The sequence below is a fragment of the Pelmatolapia mariae genome, linkage group LG1 (genome assembly GCF_036321145.2).
Source record: "Pelmatolapia mariae isolate MD_Pm_ZW linkage group LG1, Pm_UMD_F_2, whole genome shotgun sequence".
NCBI classification, from domain to species: Eukaryota; Metazoa; Chordata; class Actinopteri; order Cichliformes; family Cichlidae; genus Pelmatolapia; species Pelmatolapia mariae.
In genome coordinates, this window is record NC_086227.1 from 4,749,158 (window position 1) to 4,773,633 (window position 24,476).

The 24,476-nt window shown below is 39.0% G+C and overlaps 2 protein-coding genes across 3 annotated transcripts in view; both read left to right on the forward strand.

The window, feature by feature from the left end:
* The window catches only part of adamts17 (ADAM metallopeptidase with thrombospondin type 1 motif, 17), a 130,318-nt gene extending 126,612 nt beyond the window's left edge, over positions 1-3,706 (forward strand). Inside the window, exon 23 of the mRNA XM_063470505.1 lies at positions 1,420-3,706. Coding sequence (XP_063326575.1) covers positions 1,420-1,571 — 152 coding nt within the window. The 3' untranslated portion in view covers positions 1,572-3,706. The remainder of the gene's footprint in view (positions 1-1,419) is intronic.
* A 2,543-nt stretch (positions 3,707-6,249) lies between these two features.
* On the forward strand, positions 6,250-18,644 carry minar1 (membrane integral NOTCH2 associated receptor 1). 2 transcript variants are annotated; one of them, XM_063477366.1, is made up of 5 exons: positions 6,250-6,662; positions 8,993-9,878; positions 11,239-12,705; positions 14,989-15,252; positions 17,510-18,644. In XM_063477366.1, the coding sequence occupies exons 1-5, from the start codon at positions 6,631-6,633 to the stop codon at positions 17,705-17,707; spliced, it is 2,847 nt and encodes a 948-aa protein (XP_063333436.1). In that variant the 5' UTR covers positions 6,250-6,630; the 3' UTR covers positions 17,708-18,644. The 2 variants fall into 2 exon arrangements, with proteins under 2 accessions (XP_063333436.1, XP_063333445.1); XM_063477375.1 differs by having other exon boundaries at positions 6,250-6,652.
* The last annotated feature ends 5,832 nt before the right edge of the window (positions 18,645-24,476 follow it).

The window sequence follows — 24,476 nt, forward strand, 5'->3', positions numbered from 1 at the left end:
GGGTTCTTGGCTAGCTAAGCGTTAGCATGCTAGCTGGCTAACTTAGCATTAGCACGCTGTCTGTCCAGATGCTTGCAAAGAGCCAAATGTGTGTTTGGAGCATAATGGAGTTGTTTCTGTCCTGGATACAATTTCCACTTTACCATGCTCTTATCCATTTGTGCAATAAAAATGAAAGTTATGTCCCCATCCATACTGTAGACTGAGCCAGTGAGAATTGAAATCAGCTGATTGTAGTGCTAATGCAAATCGAACCGGTAAATGAGATTGATAACAGTTCCAAGGAATTGGACTACTGGGAACCGGTTCTCAATTCCATCCCTACATGCATATGTGCTTGAGTGACAGTCCATTCTTTATCCATTCTTTATTTAACATGATGTTGACCCACCCTATGCAGCTATAATAGCTTCAACTCCTCTGTGAAGGCTTTCCACAAGGTATAGGAGTATGCTTATGGAAATTTTTTAACTATTCTTTCAGAAGCTCATTTTTCAGGTCAAACAGAAGGCATGGCTCTCAGTATATGTTCTAGTTCCTAAAAGTGTTCTATCTGGTTGATGTCAGGACTCTGTGCAGTCCAGTTAAGTTCTTCCACACCAAACTGGCTCTGCGAATGTTTCTATAGACCTTGCTTTTTGCACTGGTGCACAGTCATGTTGGAGCAGGAAGGGGGCATTCCCAAACTGTTCCAACAAACTCGTAACCTGAAATTGTTCAAAATGGAGAAGCGTGATTCAACACTCCAGAGAACACACCTCTACTGCTCTACACTTTGTGGTGTAAGGTTCGACCATAGAAACCCAAACTGTTCTTGAGCTAATCTGAAGACCCCATGAAGTTTAGAGGTCTGTAGCAATTGACTTTGCCTCAGCATCCACTGACCTTGGATGCTGGCCTACCTCTTCATGGCTGAGTTGCTGTCATTCCCAGTCACTTCTGCTTTGCCACTAACTGTGGAATATTTAGTAGCACGGTACTGTGATGGGATGCCACCTGCGATGGGATGCACGGGTGGCATCCCATCACAGCACCATGCTGGAATTCAATGAGCTCCTGTTTGTAGAAGCATTCTGCATGCCTAGGTGCTTAACTTTACACGCTTGTGGTTATATGGAAGTGATTAGAACATCAATTATTTGGGTGGGTGAACATTTTTGGCAATATAGTTTAATTACAAGCAAAAGTAGTATAATGGGGAATTAAAAGAAATGCTTAGGAGGACATTGTTAGAACTTAAGTCGTAAATATTTTTGACAAAAATGGAATGATCCCACTCAATTTGTCACACTGGTAAAAAGATACGATTGATTGCTGGAAAGGCATTGCTAATGAAGTACACTTTTATTAACATTTAACAAGACTCTCACATCTCCTAAAAATACTGAATTGCTGCTTCTCTCTCTTCCACCCCAACAGCTGCTCTGACCTACAAGTGCTTGGGGGACAGGTGGACAGTGTACTGTCATGTGATCCGGGATAAAGACCTTTGTCAGGACATGAGGTGGTACCAACGATGCTGTGAAACCTGTCGGATCTTTTATGCTAACAAAATACTGCACAAGCGCTAATAACCAAAAGCACATACTCCCTTTGTAAATGTTATATAATACTGATAAATAATCTACAGAAAATCTTTGGGGTTTTTTTTTATTTAAAACAAAAAAAGGTAAGTATACATAAATGTATACTGGAAACAAGAACATTTAGCTTGTAATTTTAATGCACATTAGAAAATATCTAATAATTTACTTGCTGTAGACAAAACAAAGAACAAACTTTATTGTACGCAGCAACTGACAAATATGTGTTGTATAATAACCTGGCGGGTCCACTAAATAACATGGCATTCAGAGTAAACATGAGCTTTCCCCTCTCCTTCTTTTGTATTGTTTCTGTTATATAGCAGATTTTTTGGGAAATTTTAAATCATTGGTCACTTTTTTAATGTTTAAGTAACATTATGTAAGTACTAATAAATTACTGTAATATGTGCCTATGATCAGGAGTCATTGTAAAATACTGTAGAACTCTACTGAATCACTCCAGCTTATAATAGAAGACACACTGATCTTACTCGGGTGTGGAAAGCTAATGTAGCAGATAATGATGAAAACAAATTCTGAGGCTCTGATAGTGTTTGGTTTGCGCTCAGTCATTCTCCACCACCCTAAGGGGGGTATTCCATTTTGACCTTGGGACTCTAGGCCATATTTGGCACAGATATCCCTGTATACTATGCCAGCTATGAGGCTATGGCATTCCTTGCATGCCCTGTCTGCTAGCATCTTGGGACCTCTTTGCACAGCCTGCACCTGAGGTCTTGCCTGGTGTGGTAGATCCCAGCCTCTATCAATCTTGCTTGTTCCTGTGCAGACATGATTAGTGCCTCTGTGCCTTCCAAAATGGTTCCTCTACTTGCTCCTCTTCTTTCTCAAGTTACTGCTGCCTGAGATATTCAGAGCTGGTTGGTTTCGGTGATGGTCACACCTTGAGAGCGTACTTCACGTTTTCTTGGTAATCGACCAAAAGGGTCCAGTTTTCCAGCTGCCATACTGAACACCTTGAACGCATCAGTTATTTTGGGGGCTTGGTATCCATCTCAGAGGGTGGGGATCACAATATCTCGTCCTGACCTAAAGTCCTGGCTTCCCCTTGCCATAGCGTTCATGTACCTCATTGATCTCTAGTTGTGATAGCAGTTGCTCTCAATTTTGATCCTGGTAGTTTTTGTTTTTTATAAAGGAGTTGTGCAAAGGAATTAGGTCAGCTAATCTTTTTCAGTTTGATAGTAAGATTTTACAATTCAATCATTTAAACTGCCTGTAGTGATCAGGAGCAAGAATATAACTATTTCACTAGCAGTATCTGATTAGATGCACCAAGACCTGATGCTAGTTAACCTGTATAGTTGCGTATACAGCCAAACACAAGTCAGAACCAGTATTTGTTGTAGACACAGCTGACAATTCTGTTCATCCTGTTCAAACCTCACTGGTGCTGCTTCTTCCTCTTTTAAAATTGCCAATCAAAAGTTATAAGCACTTATTTTCCTCAGTATAAGGTGCTCAAAAGAACATCAGTTACTAGTGTGATTATTATCCAGATAAAATAGCCAGATATAATATTTTTTTCTCAAATGGCCAAAAAATTTAATACTTGATCAATTTTATGGGGTCTTTAATGCTTTTAGCTGTAAGACTAGAAGGTGCTGTATGAATGCCAGTTCATTTCCCTTATATAGTCAGGGAGAACACATGAGTGTTGGTGTGTATATCATCATATGATAAAAGTTCATAAAAGTGTTTTACAATTGGTTGAATGGTGCTATCTTATAACTTGTTTCACATTTGTGGAATTCAGATTATGTCCGTGTATGATCCTTACAATTAATGGCTGTCTGCTTTTATTTGTTGGTGGATTAATACCATTGTTTTGACAATACTTTTTTTTTCTTATTGTATAAATATGCTTTATTATTCTTGTACTGTTCTTTGTTAGTTGCACATACACCATGTTTGATTAATAAAATTTCAATACAGTGTTTTCCACCGTGCTGATTGGGAGCTGGGTATTTGTGTATGCATGCATTTGTTTGTATATTCATGCATAAAGACGTGTCATAGATGGTTAATTTAATAAAATGAAAATTATACTTTCTATGAAGAATACTGTATGTAAGTATTAAAAATATTTTATGCTGTGATTTAAGTATCTCTTATATTTATGAACATTTTTGCCTGAAACTTGATTAAAAGGTTGTGACGTGCAGCTGAAAATTCTGGAAAAGCCTAGAAAGTGGTCTTTTTTTAAGACTAAATGTAAATCTTGAAATTTGACATTTTTTCCATATTTTAGAATTCACCACATAAATTTAGAATTCACTTATAAACAGTAAAATATGGCGGTGGTAAAAACTGCATTTTGTGTTGACTTGTGTCTAACATTTACATTTTTTTGCTGATCATCAATTTATGTGTGATAAACATATAAAAAATAGGAAATCAGGAAAGGTTCAAACACTTTTTGACACCGCTGTCGGTCAACACAATGAGTATATAGGGTAAAACGTTTAAGATACACCATCACGTGTACACCATTTGAGAGGAGAAAAGAGAAACAACCATCCTGCATCCTGACATCACTCTGAGCAGCTGTGTGATTTTTATGTTAACAGTGTCCCAGATTTGTGATTGCCCCATTTGGTGACAGAAAAGTGTCGGGCTGTTTTTAAATCTTGTTTAAAAACACACTTTTACTCTCACGATACTGGATCTGTGGCCCAGTATTTGTGTTTCAGTCTTTGTAATTATGTTCTTTAATTATTGTTGTTCATGTTTTGGGGTTTCTTTAGTTCTCAGTGATCTTAGTTGTGTTATCTCAGCCTGTGTTTGAGTCTGTGTTGTTTACCTCCTGTAAAGAAGAATGAATTATTAATCCATTAATTAATTAATTTCACAAAAAAGAATTAAACTCTCAATGAAAACCTCACTCCAAAAACCATTTTCCAAAATTGTTTTTAAAACAAAATTTTAAAAAGACAAATAGGGTAAATTGATTTAGTTTATTTTTTTTAAGAATAGCTGTCAGTTCTCCTATTCCTTATATCACTGCCCTCTGCCAAGACCGGAGATGGAACTACTGATTTAAGTTAATTTATTTTAATATGTGAGTGCATAGATTCATTCTCAACTGGACATAAATGATGATCAAAGACAATGTGTGGTTTTATTTTATTTTTTTACATGATGCTTGTCTTTATTAATTCAGTTTGAAAAGTAATACTCAAAAGTTGGATGCATGATGAATTCATCAAAACCCAGCCAAATCCCAACAAAGTATGCTAAATGTCACTGAATGTCAGGTATATTCCAATCAGTACAGTTTAAGCATTCACTGCACCTACAGTACCTGAATGCTGTGATATATATAGTAAATGATGTGGAAGAAATTTTCACAGAGATCATAAAGTAATTAAATCAAGTAGTAATTAAGTAATTAAATCGCAGCTCATAGTTTGGTTGTTTATATTTTCAAATGTTTTTTTCTGTCTGTAGGTTTGTTTGATGACAATTTGGACTCCTCTGGGAGATGAGGACATGGACATACCCACATTTGTGTCATACCACAGTCCTGTTGTCCTCCATAAATAACAAAAAGCTTAAATAAATAGATGGTTTATGCTTACTGACATCTTAAAAGGTACAAACTAATTTAAATAAAGAAAATTCAGAGAAAGTAAACATATTTGTACATTTATAAATACTTCAAATATAGAATAGAGTTAAAATAGCTCACTAAATGTAACAAGAACTTTAGTTTTTAACATTACGTGCTAATCAAACGCTGCCGTGACCCTAATGTCGATCACTGCATATTGATGGCACAAAATACATATTATTTATTTTCCTGTTCAAGCATGGTTCATGTTTATTGGTTATGTACATGGTTTTACTGGACCAGCCCACTGCAGATCAAATGTACACTGCATATGGCTAAGGAACAAAAGTTAGTGTGACACCACTGATTTAAAATCAAAACAAAAAAATCAAAACAGCAACAAACAACCCCAAACAACCTAAACGCACTATTTCTCAATAATAATGAGATATGTATGACACTTTTGTTTGTATATTTATTAATTTATTTACACTGATTACCGAGACTGGTCAGCAGTCACAGATGTCAAGTGTAGCATCCTGTGAAATAATAGCACGTGTGAGATCGCAGAAGGCATAGTGTGTCGGACGCTAAGTGTAGTTACATCATTCTGAGTAGAAACAAAGAACCGCAGCGATCCCACAGCATTACCTAGTCTGTGAACGGAAACACGACTCTCCGCCTTCAAAATAAATGCCCGAATCTTTTCAACGCGGTACTTCGGGTACTACAGTTGTCAAAGTGATGTTGTTACTGCAAAACAACATGACTTAACTTTGAAGGAAGCGATTAAATACTGTAAAGATGGGGTCTCTCTGTCAGATAAAATCTGCTATAACTAAACAAAGTTAAACTGAAATGCAAACAAACAAATAGATGAATGCATTAACAAACACTAATGACATTGCTGGAAAGGAATAAGATAAATCAAACTGCTGATGCAATTCTTGCTGCTAATCAGAATTGTTGCTTCTAATTGAAAACGTTTTTTTGTTTTTGTGTTACTTCTCAAGCTTTTCCTCTGAAAGCGGAAATCAGTGCTGTTCGTGTCCAGTTTTTGTAATTTGATAGTACTCTGTCTTCGCACAGCAGGCAGTTTAAATTTCCACCCAGGCCCTTCGCGACAGAATCACAGCTGTAGTCAGCAGTAAACCAGGAGGGAAAAAACGTAGGTCAATGGATTCACTACAGCCCGCTCTGGCTGGGCAGGAGCATGGATTTGTGTTTAACATTTAAACCAACCGGGACACTAAATGTCATTGTGTTCACAGTTAGCTGTGGTCATGCATGTGGGGTTTGGTTTGGTTTGCTCCTCTGTAGGCTGGCGGATAATGTAACGGGCTGAAGGCGTTTTTTGGATGCTGCAGGGTGCGCGCTGCGGATTCACATCCAGATGATCCTCCATTCATTTTCCCGTTTTTTGGCTCTCTAACGAGACATGCTGTTTCGATCCCGCACCCACCTGATCAGATGATTCTCAACTCTGTTCACAGTGAGTCAGTGTAAGTGATTTTTGTACAAATACAACCAGGGGCGGATCTAAAGAAATTTTCTTAGGGTGGCATAGAAATCAAATGGGGTGGCAAAATCAAAGCAATTTCTTTACATACATTCTGTAATATGCATTATATATGGTTAAAATACATCAAATGCAGTAAATATACACGTTTCATAGGTTCTTATTTTCTTTAGCCCAAACAAATGGAAAATATCAGTTACATAAAACAAGTGAATGTAGATTTTATGTACTGTATAGCCTGTATAATAAATAAACATAGCCCAATAAGTACAAAATCCAGAAATCTACACAACATGAGGTGGTTTAGTTAAATTAGAAATAACCACATGGTTACAAGGTTAAATTTACACAAAATCTGCACTGTCGTGAAAAGATTTTTCACCTGAAATTTAAACCTAATTTGTCATAATTTATTGAGGGTCCAGGGTATAACTGGCCATTTTTGACTACTTTTCATTTTACCTTTGTATTTCACCTTTAAAAATTATTTACCTTGTCTTGTCTGGTATTTTTTTTTTTTCAGCACAATCTGAATTTACAGTTATTTTTTCATTGGCATACTGTATTAACACAATAATCTAAAATCACACAAAAAACACAAAATCTGAGTAGAAGAAAGTTGTATTTTGTTATTGTAAAAACCACAAACATGTTTAGCGAATTATTTTCATAACATAAAATGCCAATCTAAACTGTGAATTTTAAAAACTTATGCACAATTTTTGCAAACAATAAAGTTATAAACAACTATTTTTCTAAAGATGCAGCCAATGCTCAGGTGGTTTTGTACAACTATTTAGGCCTACTACTAAAACTAAAATTACACAACAATCAGGTGTCACAATAAGATGCTACACAAATTATTTGTGCCACTCCAAAAAATAGTTTCTGTCCACTACAAGACAGAGGAGCACATCACACTCCTGAAACCTTCAGGTATGACAACAGGAGGTGTATCACTCCTCCTGTTTTCCACCTGGAGACAGCATTTACACTGCAATCTGCCTTTGGTGACTTTTTGGCAGCAACTGTGACATCCAGCAGTGCCCTCAGTGTCACACAAAACAAAACAATGACTACAGTATACACTAACTGTACACTCCAAACACGCTAAATGTCACAAATCTCTCAAATCTCAAAACACACTGTTGATGTTTCCTCTTTCTCGCTCACTTGCTCTCACCATCGTCACTCCCAATACTCTCTCACCTTCCTAAGGTCGACATGGTACATTTTCCCACCAATAGGAAAGTAGTGGCATTTTTTAGTTGTTGTTGTTGTTTTGTGCTGTCCTTAGAAAATGCAGTTTTTACAGTTTCTTCTTTTACAAAACGTGACGATAGTATTCAGAAAAAAGCATTGTCTATATATATATTTTTTTTACCATAACTCTGTTTTTACGTGGCGTATTAACACAATTTAAAACTACTACAGTGGAACCCCAACTTACGAATACCCCGTTAAACGAAAAATTCAAGTTACGAAGGCACTGAACGGCAATATTTCTGCCCTTGTTACGGCAAAATGCCCGTGTTACGAAATCCACTGGCTCTGATTGGCTGAGCCCAGAATGCCTACAATGCCCACAATGCCTTCCGAATCATGTGACAACCCCCTTGGCTTTTGTACTTGCGCTTCGCTGTTCCACTTAAACAACGTATTGTTGTTGCAGTTAGCAATTAGCCTATAGCCTATCGTTCACTCAAAAGGCGCGATGGGTGCTTCGACTTACGAAAATTTTCGACTTGCGAAAGACCTTCGGGAGCGAATTTATTTCGTAAGTCGGGGTTCCACTGTATATAGTTTGAAGTCCGAACTTGAAATGACGACTCAGTCGGTCTGCATCTTGTCATCTTAAATTGGTCATGTGATTTGGAGGCGGCAACGTGTCCGTAGACCCCAGAGGGTTAATACCGCACACCTTCATTCCATTTCTAGAGTGTTGAAATCTAAAATCTCATCGTAATAGACAACACTGTCATATGCAAAACTAGAATGGCACGAGGATGACAAGAGATTATTTGCCACCACAGTAGATCCACCCCTGAATACAACTAAAAATGTGAAATGTTGATTTTTATTTATTAATTTATTTTGACGGATGTGTCACTATTGCTGTTATTGTCGGAATGCAGGTTATCAATTGGATAGGAAGGAATTGTGTTAACTTTTTCGTCCATTATAGTCCTTGTTGTGACTGTGGCCTGTCTGCATTGTGACTTACTTGCCATAGTCTGTTTGATTCTTTTATATGTCTTATTTCACAGAAAACCGGATTAGCACAGAATGAACATTTGACTGTGTTGTTTCCAGGTGTCAAGCCTCTCCTGAGGAAGAACCTATTCTTTCTTCCTGCCATCCAGCAGCCATGGACTCCCTCCCAGAGTATTCTCTGTTCCTGGTTCGGATCCTGGAAGAGTTGGACACCAAGCACACCACCATGTCCTACCAGGACCTGTGCAAGTCTCTGTGTGCTCGCTTTGACTTGGTGCACTTGGCCAAGCTCCGCAGTCTGCTCTTCCACACAGCCTGCCTGGACCCTGCCTTCCCAGCCACCCTCTTCAAGGACAAGATGCGCTGTTCCACCGAGGACCCGCTGTCCAAAAAGCTCATGGTTGCAGCGGACATTGTCACCATGTTCAATTTGATCCACATGAATGGAGGAATAGCCAAGGATAAGCTTCCTATAGTTCAAAGAGCCACATTTCACAAGAGTCAGTCAGTGGAGTTCTGCAGGTCTGACAGTGATCACCTTAAGTATCAGGACTGTGACAGGGGGATCGGTTATGAGCACATGGATCACCCCAGGGAAGAGCGCCATCACCACCACTCTCAACAGCATCCTGTGGCTCAGAATACCCCTCCCTGTGCTAAATCCTCTGATTGCAACAGCCGGCAGCACTTTCTTGTCTCCTCAGGACCAAACTTCCTCCTGGGCATGAGGAAAGACATGAAATGTAGAGCAGGCTCTCTGGACAAGCTGCATCATCTGCCTCAGTACTCTAGCAGCAGTCCACCATCACCACCTTGTGAAATGCAGAGCACCTACTTTCCTATGGACATAGACACTGAGTCCACCACTGACCAGGAGTCCCTGCAGAACATGGGACATCCAGAGCCCTTCTCTCTTCACACTTGCATCCAGAAGAGAAACGATTTTAAGAAGGATTTTCACAATTTTGTGGCTTTTTCACCACAGGTTTGTGTTTTTAGGGTGCTGTTGAAAGGAATTACTGAGAGAGATGTCTGTAGGGAGACGGCCAGGTGACATATGAGATGGTACACAAGTTTAGTAAACTAAATGGAAATTTGAGCTTCATTTGAATTGAATAGTCTATTGGAGATTCACAATTTAAATATACTAAATTATACCCTAACCCGTGTTTGTATACACACAAAAATGCACACAAACACATAAACATATATGTAAAACAAACTTTAAAACATTTTTAAAAATTTGAAGGCACTGTTATGGGCATTTTATTTATGTCCTCTGAAATGCAGTGATTAAAAAAAAAACCCAATAATACAAGGTCCTTAAAGTGTGACCCATAGGCCAGTGGCTGGCCTTGATAATATGTTTTGCTGCTCACTAGTTTGATGGCCAAAGAACACTCTAGTCACACAATACTATGATATGACACCAAAAGTATTTCTCCTCAATTCTGACTCTTCTGCTTTAGCAAACTAAACATTCCTCACACTGACAAATACAGCTTGTGTCAGGAAATGTAACAGCCACCCAATAAAATATTCATTGTCACAAAAACAACAAGTGCTAACCTAAGCCTCCATTTTCTGAACAGACAAATTCTAAAGAATATGCAAGTACTGAGTGAGTGCATTTTTCCCTTTGCGACCCTTAATCATATGCTGGCTCCCTGAACTGACCGTGTCAAAAATGTTTTGCTTCTTTTAGAATAGTGAACCAGTGAAGACAGACTGGAAAGTGGGAGAGTGGGTAGACGTGCAGCACAAGGCCACAGGTCATACTTAAACCTGGGCTGCTGCCCGCCGGCCATGTGGCATGTGGTTTCCTGCTCACCCACTGAGCTAAAGTGGCACCTTGTGTACAACACACATGAGAGTGTTTTAATATTATACTTATTTTCTCACACTATTATCAATACCTCCTTTGATTTAGTGAATAATAGTGTTATCTTAATAATCTCACATCCCAAATATTCTAAATGAACTAAACATGAATTAAAGATTCAATGTCCTGTCAATAATACACACACGTAGTATAATAAAAATGTTTTGTATATGGTTTTGTACAGTTTATTGATACAGATTTTCCTGACACCTCTATTGTCTTGTAATTAAAGTTGATTGATATGCTAAAAAATAGTAACATAATGGATGATGTGACTAGATTCTCTACACCGAAGATCAAATTAGTCCATTTGTATTTTATAAATCAGTTATTGCCCAAATTTCTCTGTAGTATTGTGTTATTTCATAATTCTAAACTTTCTTAATCCCCGATTTATGATTAATAATTGCTGCATTATTGTGCCTTTAAGCCAACTCCATCTTTGTCTTGGTTATTGTTGCAGGTCATCACCAGTGAGTGCAAACAGGGCAGTAAGGCTGCTGAAGGTTACCACAATAGGGAGTTACGTAAGCCTGCTACCTTCTTCAACCATAGCTTCGAACTGCCCTATAGTAACCCATACTTTGAACCGCCACTTAACTCCCCACTACAGGACAGACGGAGGGTGAAGCACGAGAGCCTGGATGACTTACAGGTGTCAACTTATTTTGGTCCAACCACCGTCTCTGAATGTGTTAGTAGCAAGAAGCACATTAACAAAGCAGGGAAACAGCCAGTATGGCCCATGAAGAGCCTCAGTCTCAACGCAGAAGAGGGCCCTCCTGTTTCAGAAAGGATTTTTCAAAGCAGCAGACCACTCAAAGAAAGCCATCAGTGTAACATTATTACCACTGAGAGTGAGCAATATTTTCACACCCCGATGCAAAAGGTATCAGCGTCACCTGGCTTTGCAAAGAAAAGTACTGAAATAAAACCCAAGGATATATCACTGATGGGTAGGGGACCTGGAGGTCTGGACAATGGAGAAGTAACCAAAAGATTTGGGGACAAAAATACGAAGAATGCATCCTTTCAAGAAGGGGAAAGCGCCTCTAGTGTTGGAACACAAACTGAGCGGATTGAACAGAAGAAGCTAAAAGAATACCAATCTAAGTATAACGACAGCGAAAGACATGGTTTGAAACGCTCAGTTGAGGAGTGTGAGGTCATTAGTGATGACATAAGTGATATTTTTCGTTTTCTGGATGATATGAGTGTTTGTGACTCTCTGGGTGTTGTTCAGTCATCATGTTACAATAGTAATGGGTCTCTCTCTCAGGTAACATTAAAGTCAGAAGGTGACAGCTCCCCTGAATGCAACACAGTCAAATTAGCCAAGTCTAAGGTAGACCGCCTGTTCCATTCACTTGAAAACACTGATGATGAGCTCAAAACAAGTGTGTGTAAGCTTGTGAGGAGAATTGGTGAGATTGAGAAGAAGTTGGAGTCTCTGTCGGGGGTTCGCAGTGAAATATCCCAGGTACTTTCCAAGCTCAACAAACTGGATGAAAAGATCCAGGAGCCTGAGGCCAATGGGAGACATGGGGAGAAAGCATCATCATCATCATCCAGGTCCAATGCCACACCAACAAAGGCTCAACCCTACCCACATCCACATTTCAACAGTACTGCTCTTTCACCTCATGTTTACCAGTGCAACACCACTGGTCACAATGTGAAAACAGACAATGGATATGTTGGAGAGTGGTGTTGCTCAGATGGGAGTAATAGCAACACTCTTGGGATTAAGGCTGTGAAGAAAGGCATGCTATTCAGAAGGTCTTCCTGTTCACTCAACGAGGAGCCCATGGCAACTGAGTCGAAGGTTGCTAGCATAACCAACTCTCTACAGGACCGGGGGACTGTGTCCTACTCCTGTCACCCTGAGGACAAGGACAGAGACAAGGATAGGCATCGGAAGGTTAAAGAGGTATGTGTGTGTGTTAGTGTGTGTGTTTGTATAAAGAAACACAAATTACAAACACTATTTGATACAGATTCAATAACAAGAATTTTGCATGCCACTTGTAGATTATATGGAATCATTTTACATTGTATTCACAAAGCATGTCCTTAGCACAGAGTTTTTAAAGGGAAACAATCTGGAATGTATATTGTGTCTTGGAGTTATCACTTGTGTGATCAGGCAAAATATCGGGGCAGTAGGTTTATAAATATAACTGCTGATATTCGTCTACTTAACTAAATGCACATTTTTATTTGTATCTGTCATTCTTCTTGTGAAGGTAATATCTTAATGGTGGTTAGATCATGCATTATGCTGAACTGGAGTTAGTATAAGAAACCAGTCATTGTTTTAGTCTTGGCTGCATTTTGGTCACCTTAACAAGCTTGTGTGTTGTATCTTACTGGTGACCCTGGTGTAGAAACATTTGATTGGCCTGGACAGACCTCTAACTGATGGAACACCTTTGGCATGAATTAGAGCAGAGACCGTGAGTCAGGCCTTCTTGTCCAACATCAGGCCCAGGATCCTCCAGCAGTCACCAAGCTCAGCCACCAGGCCACAACCAGGCTTCAATAGCCCAGGACCAAGCTTCCTTATTAGCCTCCAGGAAGAACAGAATGAATTTTCAGTAGTACCATAGCCATTTTTGCAGAAGAGAGACCGACTAGGGTTGTGGACAGTAAGCGCTCCTACTTTTCCCTTCACAAAGCATCTTATGTTTTGCTCCTGTGCCTTGTGATTTGCACATTATCAACTGATTGGCATCACAAACCAACAAGGTCGGCTAATATCAACAATCTGCTTGACATTCTCAAGTAACACACTTTTGTGGTGTCCGACTAGAGTAACAATCAAAAGGGGAAAGGTTTCTATTGCTTCCCTCTAGTGCTGACACATCTAGCATCCCTTAACAATTGTGAATTGTGGAAGCCAACTGTTAACTTCCTGCTAAGCAACAACTAAACAGGTTAACTGTGTTTGTTTATATCTTAATTGAGCAAAGATGGGTACAGACTCTGAGGATGAGATTGAGGGGATTAAGAAATCTCTATATTTTATGTCAGGAGAGTTTTCTAATATCTCCAAACAACAGAAGTTGCTATTGGATATGATGGGACAGATTAAGGAATTGCAAAAACCAAATGAAGAAAAGGACAAAAAAATAGCCCTACTTGAGTCCCAGTGGCAGATCTAGAGCAGTATACCCGTATGAATGACTTAATAGTAAGTGGACTGGAAACAGAACACAGAATGTATGCCAGAGCTGTAGTGGCAGAGGAAGAAGCTGACATCTCTCAGCTCTTGGTACTTCTTGAGCTTCTCATGTTCCTTTTTCCTGATGTTGCTATCACTCAGGATAGCTACATCGATCACTATCTTCCTCAGCTTGTTCACCATTACAACATCCAGTTGGTTAGCCATCACCAGTTTGTGAGTCTGTATCTGTAAGTCTCACATGATCTTAGCTCTGTCATTCTCAACCACACTAGAGGACGTGTCCCATTATGACCTTGGGACTTCCAGGAAACACCACAGATGTTCCTGTATATTATTTTGGCCACCCAGTTATGTTGCACATCTTTGGGGTCTTGCCTGGTGTGGTATACCCCAGCCTCTATGGATCTTGTGTTTAGAGCTTGTTCCTGTGCTGCCATGATCAGTGCTTCTTAGCTGTCTTTCAGTCCATCTTCGTCCAGCCACTTGATGTCAGTGTCTTCTATCTCCACCTTTGGCCAGCTGATTATCTGATCACTGGCAGGGTGTAGGTACTATGATATGGTGATGTGATATGGTACTATGAAGTCTTTAACATTAGATGTGGCCTCATTATTCAAGAATTTGTATGAGGAGAAACATTTTAAATTTGATTTTGGATTTAACAGGTAGCCAATAAAGAGAAGCCAGTATTAGAGACATTTGCTCTCTCTTTCTAGTCACTGTCAGTACTTTGCCTGCAGCATTTCAAATCACCTGAAAGGTTTTCATATAGCCTAGAATTCTCCCATGAAAGTTTTTCAGCATCAATTTAATTGAAAAGTGAATAGGACTTTTCTGAGCATTCTTGTAGGAATGGTGTCTAAAAATTGATCATTTGGAGGGAGCGAATATTGAAGTTAACTCAGGAACAAGTTTAAAAGAACATAAGTAGTGCTGAAAGTATCTGGACGTAATGATATATCTGTGAGATGGTTATAAATATTTTTCTGCAGTGATTAAAATCTGCTATGTTCACTGTTTTCTTAGACAGATCGAAAGCGTCAATATGAGCTCCCCCAAGTGCAACGACTCCAAAAACAATCAAAGGATTCCTACCTGACTGAGCAGGTTTTTTCACCGCATCACTTCAACCCTTCTGTCAAGGCCCATATGAAAGACAGCTCTCTGTACGCTGATGTAAGGCTCACCAGTCCATCAGATGGGATACGTGGCCAGCCATCCTGGACCATTGAGGAATACAAACGCAATTCAGGAAAGAAGGAAAAGCAGCTCACTGCTCTTGACCTGCAGGTACAGTTCTGGGCTCTGCATACATATTGCATATTATTAAATGTCGAGCAATTTGATTTCTGAACCATACCCTAGTCATGCTGCTATAGATTCAGGCTTCTGCGGGGGGGGGGGGGGGGGGGGGTTATTCTATGATCCACTGAGCATTTTTTCTCCACTCACCTCTTTTCACTCATTAAATTCTGTCTTCTATCTCATATAGTTTGTGTTTTACATACTTATCACTTAAAATCTTCACAAAAATATGCATGTATTATTGAAACCATTTCACTTCAATCCCACCAAAAGCATCAAGAAGTAGTGGGTAATGAAATCTGTTGGAGTTTAAAGTATCTCATTTTTTTTTTTGCTTGTTTTGTAATACAATCACACAGTGATATTGTCCAAAAGGAACCAAGAATCCTGGCCATTAATATTCAGCACCAAGTCCCAAAAAGTTGATTCTGTTCATCTGGATGTAGCGTTTCCAGTGGAAGAAACATTTCGTCACTCATCAAGTGACTTCTTCAGTCTTCAGCACTAAGGACAGTACTTTGACAAATAAATTAATTAAGACCATACACGAGGCGGTCTTGCAACTTTGGACGTATAGAGTGGCACACTTAAGGCAGCTATTACTCCAACCGGAGATACAATCCTTGTCATAGTTAATACAGGGTTTTTTTATCGTACCCAAGGGTGACCCAGAAAAAGAGGTGTGTGCTGTGCTTTGGACAGGCAAAAATTGATTTGTTCCGTGCGATTACCAGAAAGGGAGAGAGTGACTGTCATTTTTAGCATCTACGTGGATGTTAAAATCACCCACAATAATTATTTTATCTGAGCTGAGCACTAAATCAGATAAAAAGTCTGAGAAATCAGACAGAAACTCTGTGTAAGGCCGAGGTGGACGAGTATAGGGAAGTGCATTAGTCCTGTTCCAGTCAGGCAGCCATTTATTTTGCTCCTTTGTCCAAAGGAAGGCTGCTTGGGTGGTCTTCCAGAGTGGAGGTTGGTAACCTATGGAGGCCTCAAAAGGTAGCAGACCAGTTGACCAGTAGGTCATGCAGTTTTGGGCGTATTCCAACCATAGTCTGGTTGGAATTCCAGCTCCTGATTGACCTATTCTGTCTGGTCATTGGTATGAGGATGACCTTTGTGTCGAGTGCCAAGCAGAATTCCTTCCTGGGAGGTGAACTGGGGGCCGTGGTCAGAGACTATATCAAGAGGGAGCCCATGGAGGTGGAAAATGTGATCTGTGAGGAACTGAACGGTTTCCACTGCTGTGGGCAGTTTAGGAAGGGCAACAAAATGAGTGGCTTGGAGAAAGGACTGACTGCAGTGAGCATTACCATACTTTACATAGGTTCAATAGACGATGAGCTGCTGCCTCTGAAGTGGAGCCCTTATCAAACAAACTTCGAAACTTTAAAAGAATCTCTTCATAAGGGAGATTGTGGTTATCCAGCAACACTTATCCAACTCACTGGTGAACACTTTGAGAGTGGGGAGCGGTCTCTCTGGTGGTTCCGGTGGGTAGTCCGGGCGAATGAGGTGAGCAGGTGGAAGCTGTAATTCATGAGGAGGCGGAGGATTAGCAATGGGTGGTGAACTTAAATGTATGGGAATGACAGATAATTTTGATATCATACATAGTTTATCTCCCCACAAACACACAGAGAGTTTTAAAATAAAACCCATAAAATAGTTAAAGATTGAAAACTATTTTTCCTGCTCATTTGATAACAGTTCCCCACTTTCTCTGTATGTTACTCACTTACACTAACCGACACACACGTATACATGCACAGACACACATGCATGCACACACACAAACACACGCATACACACACAACAGATATTCTGGTTATTCATTTGAAATTCTTGAGTTTAGACATTTAAATACATAATTTCACTCTTTAAGTAATTTAAAGAATATGAGCTTTTCACTATTCATTCAGATTTTTATAGTAATAAGCCTATTGGAAGCTCTGGATACTAGGATCATTGAATTAGAGACTCAGTTCATCTGAAAGCCTGATGCTTAGCCTCCTCCACCCCAGCTTTGTTACCATCGATGGTCCACCTGGACCTTACACAGAGTTTCTGTCTGACTTCTCACTCACAATAAAACAATTATTGTGGGTGATTTTAACATCCATGCAGATGCTAAAAATAACAGCCTCAACACGGCATTTAATTAAAAAATGTTGTTTTTTTTAAAGCCAAATGAAAAACATCCCTAATTGTTATTTATAGTCTTTGTGTCTTTCATCAGACCCAGGAGTCGTTAAACCCCAATAATCTGGAGTACTGGATGGAGGACATCTACACCCCAGGCTATGACTCGTTGCTCAAGAGGAAAGAGGCAGAATTTAGGAGGGCCAAGGTGTGTAAGATTGGAGCACTGATTGCAGCTGCTACTTGCACTGTGATCCTGGTTATTGTTGTTCCAGTTTGCACCATGAAATCATGAATAAATGAGAAAGGTGGTAGCCATGCACAATGGATGTTATACTTCTACCTGTAGGTGTTTTCTTTTTGTGGACCAGTAAGTGCAAAGCAAACTGAGTGACAGCATGAGAATGTACGACTTTACATTGTTTTGTTTTGTTGTTGTTTTTTTTATTTTTATGGTGTTTACATCTGGGAGTATTGCCAATGTAGAAATATTAAGGTTATAAAATCAGCAAGTGCATAATATCTATCTATCTATCTATCTATCTATCTATCTATCTATCTATCTATCTATCTATCTATTTTAACAATTCTAGTTCATTGTAATGCTATAATCTGGGCAGATGGAAGGTAGTTGATGTAATTGTCCATCTTAAACGACTACAGCACATGATAACAAAACTGTTGTAATTTTAGCCAACATATAGCAACTTATGATAGGGTATATATTTTTTATTTTTCATATAATTACTGTACTTTATTTTGTTCAAAGTTATTTTTTGATTAATTATCTAGTTGTGAGAATTTATCTTTATCAATAAAAATAAGCATTTTGAGTAATGACATTTATGCTACACATTTTTCTAAATAGAAATATATATGTCCTTTAGCCTAAGTACAGTTATACTCCAAAGTAGATGTATGACTATGTACAGTATGACTGTACAGCCAATGTGAATGTATTGATAACTTTTAGCCTACTTGGGAAGAATGAGAATTAAATTTGAATGTTGCTGCAGTCTCCTCCTCTTTTTCTGAATTGTAACCAGCCAAAAGCACATGTCCTTTAAATAAAAAAAAAACTGTGGCTTTGTTCATTTCTTTGCAGGCATTTGTTCAATGAATATTTCTACATCAGTGTCCTAGCTAGCGAACTCACCTAAGAGGATTAAATGGGTTGGACTATTAACTGGACCAGCTTCTTTAGTGAAGCCAAATGTGTAAACATAACAGAAAAGCTGTAATGTTGTAGTCCAATGAGCACCTACACATTATGTAGGTGCTCATTGGACTACAACATTACATTACAGATTTTCAACTGTTCAACTTATTGAACAGTTGAAAATCTAGCAGAACATTAGTTCTGCTAACTCAACTGAAACAATTCACATGCATTCGCTAATCTATTGCAACTTCCTATCCAAACTGCTTTGCAACTGATCTCCACTCAGTGTCTTAGAACCAAGCTATTCTGCCAGATACATATTACTACAGATGAAATTATCAGTCTACTTTTGACTTTTTTTAATTCTGTACATTCTGTTCATTTAATTTATTGTAAATATGTAAAATATTAGTCATTTATGCATTCCAATGCAATACCCTCACCTTAACCACAGTCTGCCCAATGGTCATCCAATATCTAGGGATGGTGGCTGTAGTCTGTATTTTTTTGAAACTATAAACTTAATTTGAATGTTATCCACCCGTTGAATGGCTTTTTCCACGGCCTCTAAAAGTAGCCATACGGGCAGACAGATAATATATTACTGCACAATATGTGCTGAAAGCATGTCTATACTGCCTGCCATGATAGCAACTTTTACAGTTTCATTGAAACTTTCAGTAAAATATGAAAAGAAAAAACTATTTATTTTTACTTAGAGACACAAAATGAACATATCCAGTATTCATGTTCTGTATAGGTGTTTACTCAACAGACCCCTCTGGCTTACTGGCTATTGCTTTACTTTTGCCAGTGATCAGGACATCAGTTTCCCCATTCTTAAATACTTCGTTCTAAATAAATGGTTGTGTTTTAGATTCTCAATGCAAACCATATCAATCTGCTGTAAACCCAGCTCTAAGCAGGCACCCACTGTGTCGTGTTTCTCTCTCGCTCTTTTTACTATTTATTGCTTTGAACTTGGAGCTGCAGTAAACTGTGAAAGTCTGTAAATATTGTTGAGCTTTGAACCAGCTTGAGTGAGAGCAAGTGTTAACTGAAAAATTATTGTAATAAAAACAAATTCTTCTGACTGTTAATGGATCTGTGTTTTTCTTATTCCTACACTGCATTCATCTGGGATACCCGAGAACACTTTACCACTAAAGAGGAAATTTTTAACAAAAGCAAATGATCCCTCCTCTCAAAATGGTGTGCTTCCACCAACAAAATTACACAGCCTTTACTCATCTTTTAAATTCTGCTGAGGCAGAACTGTCAAAGTTGAATTGCATAGGATGCTGTACTGTAGTAATGTGAGACCCATTGAGAATCTTGGCCATACTGAACATGGCAGCATGCCACTCACCAAAAAACATTTCTGTCACTAATTTTCACCAACAGTCTTCTGCCAGGCAGCTTTAAACATAACATATGATCTGGACAGCCTACAGCTTTATACTGATGAGTGTTTTGAGTGCGTCATCATGGGGAAACCAAACAAGACAGAGACTCCCTCCAAAAGAACAGGTACTCCATCCACAAAGAAAAGCCGCCAGGAAGACTCCCTAGAACTGGTCTCTCTCCACAGACAGTGACATGGTCGATATTTTGGAATCTATAGATAAAAACCTGTTCAGCTTTGACACAAACCTAGACCAATCGTGGTCAAATTTAAATATTTGAAACAAAAAGAACTGGTGAAGAGCCACAGCCAGGAACTGAGAGGAAGGGACTTCAACGACCAGTTTCCTAAGGGGATCCTGGAGCAACGCACGGTCCTGATTTGAAATAAGTTGTCCAAGGAGGCTCTCATGATGTTATTGCAGTTGATACTCTACATGTTAACAGTCAACTTTATCGTGACCAGAACACCGCTCCATGGCTGTACTGATCTTGTGTCAGGGGGGCTCTGTTTACAAACGCCTTTTTCTAATTCTCTCTTCATGTCTATTATAGACATATCTGCAAAGAACAATTGAACATAGTGTGTTTTTTTCCTGTTGTTATTGCTGTTGATTTGAGATAATTTCAGACGTATTCTTGGGTGGCTGGACTGTGCGATTTATTGCACAATTAAAGCACAGGCACGCACACACACACACATTCAACACTACAAAATGTGTAGTTCATATACTAATATAAATTTTGTATATATGGACCAAATTTTGATCCCTCCTTTTGTTAATGCCTTTTTCACTTTATTTTTGGATCAGTCTGACACCACACTTATTTTAACTGGAAGAGATTTCAACCTGTTACTTAATCCAGAAATTGACAGGCACAGTAGAGCAATGAGTCAAAGGAACTGGCAGACACTACAGACATTCTTAAATAATACATACATGATTTTGGTGTTAGCAATGCTTGGCGTTCATATGACTGTAAGGTTTTCTCTGTATGTATTACCGTAGGGTTTACCTTACAATAAAAAGCTCCTTGAGGCAACTGTTGTTGTGATTTGGCGCTGTATAAATAAAACGGAATTGAACTGAATTGAATTGTGACTTTCAGAACACCTCCACAACTTCACTACTGCTAGGCAATATCAGACAATTAGGTATAAATTTTTCCTTTTGGCTTTCAGACTTGGTAAAGCTGAATCACATTCCTCACATATAACAGTACATACAGAATCACATACAGTAGAGCAGGGATACTCAACTTCATTTGGCTGAGGCTCACATTTGGAAAACGAAAAGAGGCTGGGCACCAGTTAAACTACATTCTTCATAAAATGAGAAAACTTTGAAAAAGGCTGATATAGCTCATTCTCAGATTTTTATCTATTTTATTAGCACCATTGCAATTCACCAGTATATATTTTTAACCATCTTTAACAGCATAGCTGGAATTTTTCCTATCGTGCAGACAAATATTGCACAAATTCATAACCACGTACAACTATTAACAATTCTTAGAAATAGAATGGACATAGTGCAGCTCTTTTAGTGTAAAAGATATATTAAATGCGTTGATTCTATTGCCTGGGGTGCAGGCTGTGCAAAAGCTGTACCTGGTGTAGACCTCTGCCCTCTTGTACTTAGAGCTTGTTCCTGATTTGTGCCTCTGTGCTTGTCTTTCAGTCCAGCTTTGTCCAGCCACTTGTAGGATTTCTAAATGTCAGCCACTTCCTCTTTCTGCTGATGTTATATACTGTGCAGGGGCCTGCCTTCCTTTATGGCTCTTCCTCTTGCTCCACTTCTTTCATGGGTTTCTGCTGCCAGAGGTATTTACTTAGCACACGGTCGGTTGTGGCCATCTTCCTGATGTATTCATGGATGTCCGTTGTGTCATACTGGACAGTGGTTCTGACACTCACTAGTGCCCAGCCTCCTTCCTTCTGCTAAGACAGGGGTCTGTCAGACCTGGGGTGAAACTCTCCATGCATGGTCAGGATCTTCCTTGTCTTAATGTTGGTGGCTTCTATCTCCACCTCTCCTCCTTTGGCCAGCTTATTATCCCAGCAGGGTATCTGACCACTGGCAGCGTGTAGGTGTTGATAGCCTGGATCTCGTTCTTACCATTCAGCTGACTCCTCAGAACTTGCCTTACCCTCTGCAGGTACTTGGTGGTTGTAGCTTTCCTAGCATAGCACAATCCGCTCAGTTCTGGCTACCTTCCCTCTCTTTGTTTCTTCTGACTACATTTTGTCAAGGTGTGTAGTGTTACCACTATGCTAGAAATGGGCAGTTTTACATTTTGTTGTTGTCCAAGATAAGGATATGTTGTTCAAGTTAAGGACAATGCTGGACAATACCTCCCACCTCAGACAATGACATGCTGGCTAGTCACAGGAGCATGTTCAGTGAGAGACTGAGATTACCTAAATGCAAATGGCAGACACTACAGCATCTGTAGATGCTGCAGACCATGTGCAGTGTTAGGGAGGACCCAAACACAGAGAACGAGAGGCAGGCTAGATTGAACTGAAAGAAACCCTTCATTGGTCAATTAATAAACAAAATAACAAGTGACTAATGGGAAGACAACACTATACAGTGTTTAAAATATGAATGAAATTCTCACCAGATGATGGTAACAACCCATCTGCATATGCAAAGAAATCCAACGATAGATGTCAATAAATTAAGTTATATGTATTCACGAGAAATGAGACAGGGAAAAAGCATTTACGCCAGGAGCTTCTTGATGGCTACCAAAAGCTGGTTGAGGTTATTGGGGGTATCAAGTATATATATTTGAGACTGTATACATACATTTCACATTGTGCATATGAGAGAGAAAAAAATCCTAAATAAATTCTAACTTGTACATCCGATTTTTTTTAAAGTAATTAAAGAAAAATGAACTACACAAAAGAACACTTCAAATAAATAATTAAAAGCCCCCAAATTACTATTATATTTGTGTTTATGATGACTTTATGCAAACCTATGACCAGAGGTGGCAAAAGAAAATAAATTCTATACTTAAAAAGAAGTATAGTTCATTGTGTTAAAAGCACTCTGGTAAAAGCTGAAGTACTCATTCAACATCTTTAGTGAAGTAAAAGTGAAAAAACACAGAAATAAACTTTTGACTTTGTTTTGTTTTATTGCAGTACTGCACTAATTTGGATACGGAATTGCATAGAGTCGTCAGAAAGGGGAAGTAGCACTGAGTGTGGTATGCTGCTGTAAAGCTCCCTCGGATGAGGAAGAGAAAGAAATTCCACAAATGAACCCTGACAAGGCACCCCTGTGAAGTGAAAACCATTTCAGGTGACTACATCATGAAGCTCATTGAAAGAAGGCCAAGGGTTTGCAGCCCTGTCAACAAAGCAAAGGGTGGCTAAAGTATAAAACATATTTAGAGTTATTCATCAATTTTTTCTTTGCCACATATATATTGTTGTATATTCGATGTCTTCAGCGTGTATCTACATCTAGAAAGTAGTAAAAATAAAGAAAAAACATTCAGTGAGAACATGTATCCAAACTCTTGACTGGTAGTGCATAAAGAGTTTTAAAAGGCAAAAATAAGCAGGTTAATCACAGCGTTAACAATCCTCCACAAACATATTTTGGAAGCTGGATGGCACCAGAATTTAGCTACTTATACTGTAGTTATACTGTAAGTTATACAGTAAGTTATACTGTATATAAAAGGGACTGGTGTAAGGTAAATATTTTGTATTTGTATACATAAAAATAAACAAGTTAATCAAGTGGGTTTAACACGTTAACCTGAATTGAGATTGTAGTTTTGGTTACAAGAGACATTTGTGGAGAAAAACATGAAAATGAGGGGGTAAAATTCTGTTTAATAAACAGGTGAGAAAGAGCCTTTGAGAGTATGTATCTTGGATGACAATTGTGTCGATCAAGATTCCAAAATATCCTCTGCAAGACTTCAAACATGTATTTGAGCTCTGGTGGAAAGCTTAGGTCCAAACAACAGACCATCTCTCACTGTTCCTCAGACCTCAGTACTCACCACTCATCCAACGTGTGAAACCTGCTGTGAAGACAATTAAAGTGTGGCCAGATTGGACAGATGCCGTGCTCCGATTCAAAACCACACACTGGAATACGTTCATCCAAACAGACTTGGACCAGTACACCTCATCTGTACTGGACTACATCTCCACGACTACAGACAGTGTCACCACCCAGAAACAGATCACCATGTACCACAACCAGAAGCCTTGGATGAACTGGGATGTTCATCTCCTCCTAAAGGCCCGCAATAACGCCTTCAGGTCAGGGATGCACAGGCCTACAATACAGCCAGGGCTAAGCTAAAGAGGAGCATCAAAAATGCAAAACACCACTACAACTTTTATGCTCGTTTTGAGCGAGGGAACCCAACAACTGCAACTAAAGCAGATGAGACTCCAGATTTCATTGAACTTCGTTGCCTTGTACTTGTGACGTGTGCAATGACAATAAAGTTGAAT

What these genes read in the sequence shown, in the direction of transcription:
- minar1 (XM_063477366.1), top strand. Translation starts at nt 6,631, where the DNA reads ATGATTCTCAACTCTGTTCACAGTGAGTCAGT. An exon ending in TCTGTTCACAGTGAGTCAGT is followed by an intron (nt 6,663 to 8,992) that starts GTAAGTGATTTT and finishes TGTTGTTTCCAG; the next exon opens with GTGTCAAGCCTCTCCTGAGG. An exon ending in TTGTGGCTTTTTCACCACAG is followed by an intron (nt 9,879 to 11,238) that starts GTTTGTGTTTTT and finishes TTATTGTTGCAG; the next exon opens with GTCATCACCAGTGAGTGCAA.